Raw genomic sequence first — 14,159 nt, forward strand, 5'->3', positions numbered from 1 at the left:
ACAATATAAGCTTCATGAGGGCACAGATTTTTTTTTTTCCTACTTTGTTTACTCCAGTATCCAGTGTTTTGAACAGTTTCTGGATACATAACATTCAATAAACATTGAATGAAAGAATGAATTTGGAGTCACAGAACATATAAAGAAGGAAATAAATATCACATAACTCACCTCACAAAGTAACTAACTGCTATTAGGATTTGTGTGTGTGTGTGTTGAGGGGGTTTCCACTTAATATTATAGAGATGCTGGAAAATACAAAAAAGCAGAAAAGAAGTAATTAAAAGTTACCCGTAATTGCTCCAACCAGAGAAAGCGCCTTTTTGTGTTTGGAGTACCTATCTTTCTCTCCCCTGCTTTCCAACCCCTTGTACCTGTGATATACATAATTTTCTCTCTCTTTATGTGAACATATATGTGTGTACATGCGCAAATCATATTTATTTAAATCTACTGGGTTTTTTGTTGGTGGTGTTCATTTATTAGTAGTCTTTGGGTATGTTCCACTATGTTAACTACTCTTTTAAAATGTGGTTTTTGTTTTTTTTTTTTGCCTTTCTCTAGGGCCACTCCTGCAGCATATGGAGGTTCCCAGGCTAGGGGTCTAATCGGAGCTGTAGCTGCCGGCCTACACCACAGCCACAGCAACGCCAGATCTGAGCCAACGTCTGCGACCTACACCACAGCTCATGGCAATGCCAGATCCTTAACCCACTGAGCAAGGCCAGGGATCGAACCCGCAACCTCGTGGTTCCTAGTCAGATTCATTAACCACTGCGCCACAATGGGAACTCCAAAAAGGTGATTTTTTAAAACAATTTTTGGTAGCCATCCTTTTTTTATTCACTCATTTTATATATATATATATATTTTTACAAGTTTTTTTGGTAAAAGTCCATTTATTTTATTTTTATTTTTTCATTTTAAAGTTTTATTGAAGTATATAGTTGATTTACAATGTTGTGATAATTTCTACTGTACAATAACGTGATTCAGCTATACATACACACAATCCATTCTTTTTTAGATTTGGATTGGCATATGCACACTGTAGTATATGAAATGACTGGCCAACAGGAACCTGCTGTATAGTACAGGGAACTCTACCCAGTATTCTGTGATAATCTATATGGGAAAAGAATCTGAAAAATAAGTTTTTTTATGAGAAAAAGAATGGATATATGTATGCCTGGGTCATTGCACTGTACAGCAGAAACTGACAGAACATCGTAAATCAGCTATAATCAGTTTTTTTTAAAAGACAGGATAATATGAGAAAAAAGAATGTATATGTTGTGTGTGACTGGGTCACCTTGCTGAGAAAATTGACAGAACACTGTAAACCAGCCATAATGGAAAAAAATAAAAATCATTAAAAAAGAAAAAAAAAGGCAGGATAAACTTCAAGAAAATGTAAAAACACTAATTCAAAAAGATAATATGCAGCCCTGTGTTCACTGTAGCATTTATTTACAATAGCCAAGATATGGAAACAACCTAAACGCTCATCAGCAGATGGAGAAGAAGCAGCAGAAGGGGAAGATGTGGTGCAGGGGTTGAACCCAGCCACTGTAGTGTTGCTGTGAGCCACAGGGGAAGTCCTGAAAAATACGAGTTTTAAATGGCTTGTATCATTCCATTAGATGGATGTACTGTTGCTTGCTTAATCACTTCTGATTGTATATTTAGATTGTTTCCATTCTCTTATATTTATTTTAATGAATGAATATCTTGTTTCTTTGTACATCTTTGTGCAAGTCTCTGTTTATTTTCCTTTGGTTAGATTATTAGAAGTGAAATTGACCAAAGATATGTATGACCTTTTTTAACCTATCTTGATACATATTGTGACATTGTCTTTTGGAATGCCTCACTCCAGTAGACAGCACCCATTTTATCATATCTTTGCTGGTGCTTGAAATATTGTTTTCTAAAACTCTTTTTTTTTTTTTTCCCCTTGTTTTTTAGGGCCACACCTGTGACATATGGAGGTTCCCAGGCTAGGAGTGGAATTGGAGCTACAGCTGCCAGCCTATACCACAGACACTGCAACACCAGATCTGAGCTGCAACTGCTATCTACACCACAGCTCACGGAAACACTGGATCCTTAACCACTGAGCAAGGCCAGAGATCGAACCCACAACCTCATGTTTCCTAGTCGGATTCACTTCTTTTTTTTTTTTTTTTTTTTTTTTTGTCTTTTTGCTATTTCTTGGGCCGCTCCTGCGGCATATGGAGGTTCCCAGGCTAGGGGTCGAATCGGAGCTGTAGCCACCGGCCTACCCCAGAACCGCAGCAACACGGGATCCGAGCTGCGTCTGCAACCTACACCACAGCTCACGGCAACGCCGCCGGATCGTTAACCCACTGAGCAAGGGCAGGGACCGAACCCGCAACCTCATGGTTCCTAGTCGGATTCGTTAACCACTGCACCACGACGGGAACTCCCGGATTCACTTCTGCTGTGCCATGATGGGAACTCCCTGTTTTCTAAAACTCTCGATGAATTTGTTAAACATTTTTTACTTCTTTGATTACATAGCATTTTTTTCCAGTATTTGTTAGTCATTTATATATTCTATGAAGTCCTTTTGTCTGTTTCTTGACTCAGTAATTTTAGGCAGTATTATTGCCTGGCTCCCTGCTAAAAAGTTGAAGAATTTAACACTCTTAAATTATCTCTTACCTCTCCTCCCTCTGTCCCCTCTGTTTCTGATACTTACATACTTTTATCTCGTGCAGTGGTTGACTTTATATCTTAAAAAGATAGCATTAAACCTCTGTTTAATTTCTGAACTTTGGGCAATATATATTGATTCCCTGCTTTGAAGGATAAGTAAATTAAGACATCTAATGTGTTCTTATTGTTCTTTTCTTTCGTATACTCTGAAATTTTATTATTTTCATTGTTACTTATTCTCTATAAATTTTTAAACATTTAGCTTCTATTCTCTAAATTTAGTTAAGCCTTTGTTGATTCTGAAAATTAAAAAAACAGAAAGGGCACTTAACATCGTGGTTATACAAATATGATGTACCAACCATCATGGCTGGTGTTTGGTTCCACAGAGCAATGTATTGTATGCAATTGAACATTTGCTCCTTGAAGAAGACGCCTACATGCATGAACTCCTTATTTCTTTCTTGTGTCCTTTACTTCGTCAAAAGTTTGTATTCTTGCATTCCATATCTTCCTTGGTCTTTGTTTTATTTTGTTTGATTAGACTACCTCCTCATAATTTTTCTCCCATAGAAAGTCTAGTTATTAGTAAACTGTTTCTGTCTTACACTGGCACTTGGTTAATTGATTGGTTGCCTGGCTATAGGATTGAAGTTCATAATATTTTTCTTTCCATTTTCTTTTATGATCTAGCATCCCAGGTTACTAATGAGAAGCACATCAGATTCATCGTTGCTTTCTTTAGCTAACCTGTGGTTTCTCTTTGGAACCTTTTATAATTTTTTTCTCTGTTCTTAGAGCTCTGATATTTTACCAGGGTATGTCAGGATGTGAAATTTTTTTCACTTATCCTTTCTGGCATTTGAATTAGCCCTTCATTTGAATTGTATCCTGTTCAGTTCTAGGGAGGCTTCTTTGATTTCTTGATTATTTCTTCCCCATCACAGTCTCTATTTTTTTTTCTCTTCTAGAACTCCCATCAGAGTTCTTGGATCTGTACTCATTACTGCTCATTTTTCTTTTATATTTTTTATCTCTTTGTATTTTCACTCAGTGTTCTTTATCTCTGCAATCACTCAGTTTAGTTATCAGCCATGTCTGGTTTATTGGTTAGCATATTCACTGACCTGTAAAATTTTAATAATCATTTTCATTTCCAAGAACTCTTCCTTTTATCTAATTACGTCTTTTCTATGGCAACCCCTTTTTGCTTTATGGCTCTCCAGTCCTTTCACATCTCTTGGACGATAATAAACCTCTGTCCCCTGAATAAGTCTTGTTTCTCTAATATAGTTTTGTTTGTTCATTTAAGGCTGTATTTATTGTCTCCTGCTGCTTAACAATTTACTCCACAATGTTTAAAACAATAAACAATTTATTGTCCCCACAGTGTCTGTGAGTCAGGAATCCAGGTACCACTTAGCTGGGTGCCTCTGACATAAGGTCAGAAGGCAAAATCTAGGATGTCAGCCAGGTCTGCAGTCTCATCTGAAGGCTCAAAAGGGAAAGGATCTGCTTCCAAGTTCACGCACATGATTGGTAGCCAGATTCACTTTTTTATCAGTTGTTGCCTTGAAGCCCCAGTTCCTCATCAGCTGTTGGCCAGAGGCCTCTCTCAGTCACCATCTTTGTGGACCTCTCCATATAGCAACTCCCAGCACTATGCTGGCTTCCAGTGCAAACTGGCAAAACAGCAGGAAAAGGCCAATGAAATGGAAGCCAGAGTCTTCTTGTAAACTGACCTTGGGAGTGCCATGAGGTCACTTTTGCCACATTCCATTCCTTAGAAGTATGTCACCTTGGTCTAGTTTACGCTCAAGAGGAAGGGTTAAGAACGTGAACATAAGTGGGCATGGACCAGTGGGGACCGTCTTATATGCTGCCTACTACTTTCTCTTTGGGATTTGCTTTCTCAAGTATTTAGTGATCTTTCTTTCTTTCTTTCTTTTTTTTTTTTTTTTTTTTTTTTAGGGCTGCACCCACGGCATATGGAGGTTCCCAGGCTAGAGGTCGAATGGGAGCTACAGCTGCTGGCCTATGTCACAGCCACAGCAATGCCAGATCCAAGCTGCATCTGTGACCTACACCACAGCTCATGGCAATGCCAGATTCTTAACCCATTGAGTGATGCCTGGGATTGAACCCGCAACCTCATGGTTCCTAGTCAGGTTTGTTTCTGCTGTGCCACAGTGGGTACTCCGATCTCTGTTTCTAAATGAAGGACCTTGAGGGTTATTACAGGTAGCTGGCCTGGGTTTACATTGTGACTGTAGTTGCAAGGGCTGTGTCACTTGTGTAGGCTTCCTTTACAGGTATGTGGGCAGATGGCAGGAAGATTGGCTGGAATCCCACCTTCTGTGATTCTACCTGTGACTTGCTACCAGCTACTAGTCTATAGCACACATAGCCAGATAGTCACTCCTTTGATTGGGTTACATTACATGGCAAAGGAAAAGGGATTTTGCAGATGCATTTGTGGTCCTAAGTCACTTGACTTTGAGTTAATTAAAAGGGAGAGTTTTCCTGGGTGGGCCTGACTTAATGAAATAAAAGTGGGATGGAGGCCCTCCCTGAGGTCAGAGATGCTCTCCAGCTGGTCTTGAAGAAATAAACTGCTTGTGGTCTACTGCTGCAAGAAAGTGACTTTTTCCAACAACCTAAATGAACTTGGGAGTGGGTTCTTCCCCATTCAAGCCTCCAGAAGAAGATGCACCTTGGCTGACACCTTGATTGCAGCCTTGTGAGGCTCTGAGCTGAGAATCCAGCTAAACTGACCCAGGGAAACTATGAGATAATAAGTATGTGTTGTTTAAACCACTAAGTTTGGGTTAGCTTATTACACAGTAGAAAATGAATACAGTGTATTTCACGCCTAGTTCCTCTCAGTGCCTTTCCTTTTCAGTTCTCTATTGTGTATGCAGTGGATGTGTGGTGTAAAGCCAAGCTCTCTTCTCTCCTAATCCAGCTTCCTCACCTGGGGGCTTCTACAGAGGGCAGGCTTTGGGCTGTGACTTGAGGGCAAATCACTCCTGCCATTTGTGTCTTTTATTTCTTTACCTTGCTGGGTGAGAAGAGGAGGAACCCAACCTCCAGATGGTCTAAAGGCATTTGTTTAATGAAAGGCCTTGATGGTAATTCCCGAACTGACTCCGGTCCTTTGTATTTGTTGATTCTGGGCTCAGGGCATCTCTGGCCACTCCGTGGGAATCATGCTTTTGCAAGGGGTCAGTGTGTGTGGTTTCCTCTGCTCTCATTTTCCCACCACTCTGATTCTGCTTGGTTTTTCTCTTCATAGAATTGCATCAAACTTCTGGTCTGTTGGCATATTTTCCTGTTTTATAATGCTCGTATGGTTTCACTCTTTAAACAAAAAACTGTGTTCCTAGCATTTCGATGGGACCTTGGAAGTAAAGGGAGGCAGATGTCAGTGGTAAGTCTGTGTGAATTCAGCTGCACATCCTGCTTTGGACTTTTCCTTTTTATAAGAGAAAATAAAATACCGTTTTGCTACCAAACACTGACCTAACGTATTTGTAATAAATTTGGCATTTTCCTAATAAAACTGATGAGAAAGGGCAGAATTTGTATTATAGTAACTTTCTCATGCTCAATTATTACTTCCTCCTTTTTTTTTTTTTTTTTTTCTGTCTTTTTGCCTTTTCTAGGGCTGCTTCCCAAGGCACATGGAGGTTCCCAGGCTAGGGGTCGAATCGGAGCCGTAGCCACCGGCCTACACCACAGCCACAGCAACGCCAGATCCGAGCCACGTCTGTGACCTACACCACAGCTCATGGCAATGCCTGATCCTTAACCCACTGAGCAAGGGCAGGGATCAAACCTGCAACCTCATGGCTCCCAGTCGGATACATTAACCACTGCGCCACGCTGGGAACTCCTATTACTTCCTCCTTTTAAAGTTCCCCAAAGCATATTTCTAAGAAGACCATGCTCTTCCTCTCTCTCCCTCTTCCCATTACATAGCCTTTCTGCTCTCTTAGGGTAATTTCTTAGAACAAGTGACTTAACAATATTGCTGACACTTTGTTTTTTTCTAACACTTATGGCACACATGATGTAAGTGCTGAGAATGTTGAGATAATTGAACTAAAATTGTGATTTTAGAATTGTCTTAAGATTGTTCTAGTTCCAAGGTCCAAAGCTATTTCAAACTAGTTAAAAAGAGAGTTTATTAGGTGGAAGCTGCAATAGTATCTCACTGAACCCAAAGCTAAAACTATATTCAGATATCATGAGGTTCTGAACCAGAAACTAGACAGCCAGCAGGAATCCAGGAAGTCATTACTTTTCTGTCTCAGACTTTCTCTCTTGTCTCTGTGTTTCTGGTCATCTGCTTATTCTTTTCTCTCTCAGCTGACTTTGTTTTGGCATGATTGTGGCCAAACATGGCTAAGCAACAACAGTAACCTGAGCTTCCAAGCTTGTATCTCAGCTCAAGCAAATAAATCAGAGGCACAATCCCAGATTTGAGGAGAAAAAACCCAGTTAGTTTACCTTCGGCCAGTTCGTTCGTTTTCTTTCTCTCTTTCTTTCTCTCTTTCTTTCTTTCTTTCTTTCTTTCTTTCTTTCCCCTTCCCTCCCTCCCTCCCTCCTTTCTTTCTCTCTTTCTTTCTTTCTTACTTTCTTTCTTTCCTTTCTTTCTTTCTTTCTCTCTCTCTCTCTTTTCTTTCTTTCTTTCTTTCTTTCTCCTTCCTTCCCTCCCTCCCTCCCTCCCTCCTTTCTTTCTTTCTTTTCTTTTCTTTTCTTTTTTTTTTAATAATTTTATTTATTTATTTATTTTTTATTTTTTTTATTTTTTGTCTTTTTTGTTGTTGTTGTTGCTATTTCTTGGGCCGCTCCCGTGGCATATGGAGGTTCCCAGGCTAGGGGTTGAATCGGAGCTGTAGCCACCGGCCTACGCCAGAGCCACAGCAACGCGGGATCCGAGCCGCGTCTGCGACCTACACCACAGCTCACGGCAACGCCGGATCGTTAATCCACTGAGCAAGGGCAGGGACCGAACCCGCAACCTCATGGTTCCTAGTCAGATTCGTTAACCGCTGCGCCACCACGGGAACTCCTCTTTTCTTTTCTTTTCTTTCTTTCTTTCTTTCTGCTTTTTAGGGCCACATCTGCAGCATATGGAAGTTCCCAGGCTAGGGGTCAAATCAGAGTGACAGCTGCCAGCCTATACCACAGCCACAGCAATGTAGGATCTGAGCCACATCTGTGACCTACACCACAGCTCACGGCAATGGTGGGTCCTTAAGCCACTGAGCGGCTCCAGGAATTGAACCCACATCCTTGTGGATACTAGTCAGGTTTGTAACGTGCTGAGCCACGACAGGAACCCCATGAGTGGGCCAGCTATTTCTTTTGAGACCAGTGATTGTGCTCATGACCAGTGATTATGCTCATTGTTCATTGTGTGATATGTGGCATGACTGCTACTGTCCAAGTTCCCAAAAAAGAGGTAAGTGGTGCAAGATCGGGCAGGTATCTCCAGATATGTCTGTTGTATTATTCTTGTTTAGATCCAGTGTGCTGTTTCTCATTAGGGAGACAGTGTAGTTTGTGGTTAAGAACATGGGCTTTGGGTCAAATCTCGATTTGAATCCCAGCCCTGCCGCCTACTAGCTGTGTGACCTCTCTGAGCATCAGATTCTTTCTCTGTACAATTGGGGTGATAAAGCCTCTCCCTCGGGGTTGCTGGGAGAGCAATAATATATTTGGTACATCCCACACATTCAATAAATAGCCAATGTTATTTATTACTATTACCATACCATTCGGACAAGATTATGTGAATGGAGGACCATATAATCTTCTTACCACCCTGAAGGGTGCAAGAAGATCTGGAAGCAAAAATCCAGGTGCCACAGAGATCAATAAAAGTCTAAAAGAGAACTCTTGCCTTTTTCACACTTGGCCAAAGAAATGGACATGGCAATTGTCCATTGTCAGTGTAGGCTGATGACCTACAATGAGAATCTACACTTATTTTTAGAATGAAATGTTTGCCTCTGTTGGTTCTGGACAGGGAGTCAGTGGCCTCACAAAGAGAGCCAAACAGGGCTTGGTGGTCACTGGAATAGGCATCATAGTTCTTTCCAGCCAGTGCCTGCTCTGATGGTCTCTGCCTGCTTGGTGGCAGGTCTGTTCTGATAGGCTGGTGCCTCATCCAGTGAAATATTTTGAATATGTGCCATCAGTTCATCTTTATAAAACAATAGATTTGCTTTGCACCTTTCTCACTTATGTGACAAAGTTGGGGATGGAAGCCATCATTTAACAAACTCTTAGTACCAAGTATGTAATATGATGGTGATTCAAATTCTGTGGTGTTAAAAGATGCCAAATGTTAGCCCGATGATAATGTTTACACAAAGTAGAGTTAGCCAGCAAACTATATTTATGGCTTCTTTTTAAATGAATGTAGTATGTGCTGTTCTGTATGAAACTGTAGTGGAATAGTATCTCAATGACTAACTCTGTAATTTTCTCTTAAGTTATGCAGACATTTTGATTGAGAGGGAAGTGTTAATGCAGAAGTACATTCATCTCGTTCAGATCGTAGAGACAGAAAAAATTGCTGCCAACCAGCTCCGGCATCAGCTTGAAGATCAAGATACAGAAATCGAAAGGCTTAAATCAGAGGTACTTCCCAGTTAATTGAGTCCTCCTCATTATTCCATGTGTATTGTCATTTCCACATGATTACTTAAGGTCTGTCAGGCCAAAATTTTAATCCCAAACTTAGTTCCTCTGCCATCAGCATGTATATGTCTAGGCTACTAGTGTACCTTAGAAAAGAATCTAATGTCTGTGTTAGGATTAGGTAGATATGCTACAGTGCAATGTCAGGATAATGTGCTCTTTTTGAGTTGTTTATGCTCCTGATGTCCTTCATTTGATCACATATTCAAGAGTTGACTATAAGTTTGAACTATTTTCAGATTGACTCCCAGCAGTGAAAATTGGGAGCCTGTCATAGATGCAGTTAAAGTCTGAATGACAACTTAGGAAGGTCCAAACATGAATTCAGAAAGTCTTTACTTTTTCTCTGTCTAAGGCGTCTAGCTTTCTCCCCTCTAGAATTTTGAAAAACTCATTTGAGTTAAAGTATAGAACATATGCCAGGGTGCATTTTTTCCCCTGCAGTTGGAATTCCTGCTTCCCTCAACTTCCCAGCGCTCCTCTGAGTGTGAATTCTTCAGGCTCTGCAGCCTCCCTCCCCCATAGTGTGTTTGGCTCCAGTGAGAGCAGAAGGTGGTGGTGAAGCCCGCAGCCACGGGGTATTTGTAGACCCTCCCTCTCTCTGAGGTGCCTCTGAAACCTGAGTGTACCTTCCTTTGCTGTCCTATCATTCCCGGTGGGAAGTGATCAATAGCTAAAGAATTGAAGAGGAATATAGAAAATGAGCTTTCTTCTACTCTTTCTGACCAGTGGTGTGATAGTATCTTCTTAGCATCAAAGAAAAGCATAAGACAGAATGCAGCCTACTACTAATTGTATCCTTTTGAACAGAAGCAATTCAGGCTCCTCAGCCTCCATCACTTTCTTGTTGCTTTTCTGTTATTCAACGTTTTCTTCTTCGTTTCCTCACATCTTCTTCTGTGAGGGTTTTCACCTCCAGCTGCTTGAGTACCTCACCTCCAGCAGACAGAGGATGGGTATAAGCTGACTCCCATTGGGATCTTTTTGCCTCTCTGATGATGATAAGTTGCAAACTGTTCACCATATCATTAGTGCTGTTAACTTCCTGATTCAACTCTGAAATCTGAGATAATGAAAACAACAACAAAAAACTTTACAAACCTGCATTTTAAAAGACTATATCAGGCACTGTAATTTAAAACAAAATTATTGTGTTCTGTCTTTGCCAGAGTTTGCTAGAGCAGATGCTTGTCTACTAAATGAAAGAGGTTGGCATTTACTCCATGAGCGAAACTTAGCACCAAGCAATGTTCCCCAATATTTATTTGTGTGTGCTTATCTGTCTTTGCTATGTTCTATTTTAGTGTGAATATATATTGCAGCTAAAAACTGTCAGTAGCAGGTATGTCTTGTGTGGTCGCTTGATAGGAGCCATAATTTATTTCCTCCTCTTTTATTTTTCCACCTCCATGGCAGAAAATGGCAGAGGAGTGTATTTGGTAATGGGGACAAAATGTAAAGACAGGTCAGAGGGAGCAAGTATGAGCTCAGCTTTTTAAGTGTTGGCTTGGTAGTAAATCTGAATAGGTCCTTTATTTTGCAAGAGCCTGAAATTGAGTGATAGTCCAGGCTACCTGGATTTGCATTGTCCCTCATAGGTCACAGAACTGAGCTGAGACTATAAAGAGAGAGCACAGGTTGTTTCAATTCTTCTTTGCCTTTTTGTCTTTTCTTGGCTGGCTTGACCGACCCCTGAGCTCTGAAGTTCCCTTTGCCATTACCATTTTCCCAAGGAGATCTGTGAGCCTGCTGTCCTTGGAAGGCTATCGGCTGATATAAGAAGTAAGAGCTTTGAGCTGAGGGTCACTGCATTTGGAGACCACAGGGCATTACAGGAAGCTGCCTTTCGTGAGATGAAGGATATGAACTGAGATGCCGAGAAGGCCTTGGTCTGGTCGCCACTGGCAGTCAGGACCTAGTTTTGAACTAACATTTCTCTAATTCAGACTTTACACATTCCACAGTCACTTACAAGCACATTTGTTAGCAGCATAACAAAACAGTCTTGGGGTGAAGGTCATGCTTACCCTGACTCAATACCCGAGGAAGATGGGTATCTAAATAGTGAATGTTGCCTGAGGATCTTGAAACTTCTTATGATTTATGGTTGTAGTCTAGTATTTTCACATCATGAAATGGACTGATTTTGTGTTATAGATTATCGCTCTTAATAAAACCAAGGAACGAATGAGACCTTACCAAAGCAATCAAGAAGATGAGGATCCAGACATCAAGAAGATTAAAAAGGTACAGTGCTGGGGGTTTCCAGGTTTGGGAGAGCATGACAACCGGTTGTCTTTCTGGAGTGGCGACTTTGCCACCCTGACTCTGAGCTGAGACCGATCTTAGTGTTTCTCTTCCAAAGGCTCCCAGACTTGTGCCTCAAAGTGGAAACACATGCTTACATCTCTGGAAAAGCTTAAGCTTGAGATTTCTTTCCAGTTCTGGGATCCATTTGTGGATCCTGTAGGAAAGATGCCAAAGCCGGATGTTAAGACAATAGTATTCTCTAGTTGGGTTAAGTGCTGCTGAACCTTCTGATTTGGTGCTGCTTTTGTATTTTGGGGGGAGTATTTCTTTTAATTAAACTTGGAAAATATTTCTTTTAGCTTAAGTCTTCGGTGCTTATTTAGAGAAGCTTTTGTGGGGGGAGCACATGAGAAGATTGAGTGAATCAGTACATCTCTGCAGATTTCTGGTTTATTGTTGTTTCTTTTTTGTTTAACATCTACATAATCAGCAGCTCTTTCCATCTTACTGTAATTTACAACTGTACAACTTTTGCAGTTAACCAGAGCCTGGCACTCAGTCTAGTCTGCTGTGTTTGATTTATGTCATCTAGGATTCAAGTTCCATAATCATAATTGTCCTGTGTACAAGCACTTATTCAGCTTTGTTAGCATTAGGCAAAAAGCATCACAGTTAAAGAAGTTCTCAATTTTTTTATTCTTATTTTCCTGTAACTAGGTAATTATTTCCTTTCAGTTGTAATAGAACTTTAAATATTGCTCAAAATCTGGAATAGAAATGCGTCTTAGGACTGAGTTGCACTGTTTCCAGTTTTCAAGAAATAAAAAAAGGAAAACAACATTCCTCTCTTAGAATTTACATATTTTTATTTTATTTTATCTTATTTTGGTCTTTTTTTAGGGTCACACCTGCAGCATATGGAGGTTCCCAGGCTAGGGGTCAAATCGGAGAGCTGCAGCTGCTGACCTGCACCACAGGCACAGCAACACAGATCCGAGCCACATCTGTGACCTACACCACAGCTCATGGCAATGCCGGATCCTTAACCCACTGAGTGAGGGCAGGGATTGAACATGTGTCCTCATGGATGCTAGTCAGATTTGTTTCCACTGAGCCACGACGAGAACTCTAGAATTTACAAATTTTTAAATCAAGTTCAGTTTTTATTCCATTCTGTTACAAAATGAATTCTTTTGCCTTCCTTTTAATAGTGTGCAATTGCATAGAAACAAAGGTATTATAAAATACAATTGTGGAGTTCCCGTCGTGGCGCAGTGGTTAACGAATCCGACTAGGAACCATGAGGTTGCGGGTTCAGTCCCTGCCCTTGCTCAGTGGGTTAACGATCCGGCGTTGCCGTGAGCTGTGGTGTAGGTCGCAGACGCGGCTCAGATCCCGAGTTGCTGTGGCTCTGGCGTAGGCCGGTGGCTACGCTCCGATTCAACCCCTAGCTTGGGAACCTCCATATGCCGCGACAGCGGCCCAAGAAATAGCAACAACAACAACAACAACAAAAAGACAAAAGACAAAAAAAAAAAAAAAAAAAAACAATTGTAGTACATTCTTGCTATAGAAATAAAAGAAGGAAAACAACATTCCTCTCTTAGAATTTACATATTTTTATTTTATTTTATTTTATTTTATTTTGGTCTTTTTTTAGGGTCATACCTGCAGCATATGGAGGTTCCCAGGCTAGGGGTCAAATCGGAGCTATAGCTGCTAGTCTGGTCTGGTAATAGGTAAGTGAACCAGCTTTTGCTCAGCAGACCATTCCTGCCCAAATAAGTAGAAAGATTTTATTTAACACAAAATTCAGTTAGGTTCATTTTTGAAAATGAACTTCTGTTAAATGTAAGAATAATGATAAATACATGCCGCGGGAGTGGCCCAAGAAATAGCAAAAAGACAAAAAAAAAAAAAAAAAAATAGAAAAGGCAAAAAGACAAAAAAAAAAAAGAATAATGATAAATACATACTTTTTATATTTTCTGTCTTCCTATTCTTAATGATCTTTTAACAAACTTATTTTGAATTTATTGAATAGATTTTAAATTTAATTCCTTTGTTTCCAGTCAAACTAATGCCTGTATGGAAAGGGATGTTTACAAATGAATTAGTTTCTCTATTCTGATCTTGGCAAATATCAACAAAAATTTTTAACTTCGAGAAGCCAAAAGTGAAAAGGGTTATAGTTCACAGAAATTTCCCATTAGATTTCTCCAAATAATAGCGTATAAATTCTATTAAAATGTATTTAATTTTTGTTGTTTGAGATATGGCAACTGTATGAATGCCTGTTATGAAAATTGATAGTATGCTGACATTGGTTGGTAATTGAAAGAATTTTAAATATTGCAAAAGAAGAGTAGTTGTTTAAATGGATGATATTTTATAGCATATGGGTGAAATAGTATGGAAAAAATAAGAATGTGCTGAGGAGTTCCCTGGTGGCTCAGTGGGTTAAGGACCTAGAATTGTCACTGCTGTGGCTCTGGTTACTGTTGCTGGGGTGG

The 14,159-nt window shown here is 40.2% G+C and overlaps 1 protein-coding gene across 5 annotated transcripts in view; it reads left to right on the forward strand.

The window, feature by feature from the left end:
• Window positions 1-14,159, forward strand: part of RASGRF2 (Ras protein specific guanine nucleotide releasing factor 2) — a 268,156-nt gene that overhangs the window by 95,104 nt on the left and 158,893 nt on the right. For all 5 annotated transcript variants that reach the window (XM_021084499.1, XM_021084503.1, XM_021084500.1 and 2 more), the window contains exons 3-4: window positions 9,189-9,336; window positions 11,554-11,643. In XM_021084499.1, coding sequence (XP_020940158.1) covers window positions 9,189-9,336; window positions 11,554-11,643 — 238 coding nt within the window. The remainder of the gene's footprint in view (window positions 1-9,188; window positions 9,337-11,553; window positions 11,644-14,159) is intronic.

Source organism: Sus scrofa, chromosome 2 (assembly GCF_000003025.6).
Source record: "Sus scrofa isolate TJ Tabasco breed Duroc chromosome 2, Sscrofa11.1, whole genome shotgun sequence".
NCBI classification, from domain to species: Eukaryota; Metazoa; Chordata; class Mammalia; order Artiodactyla; family Suidae; genus Sus; species Sus scrofa.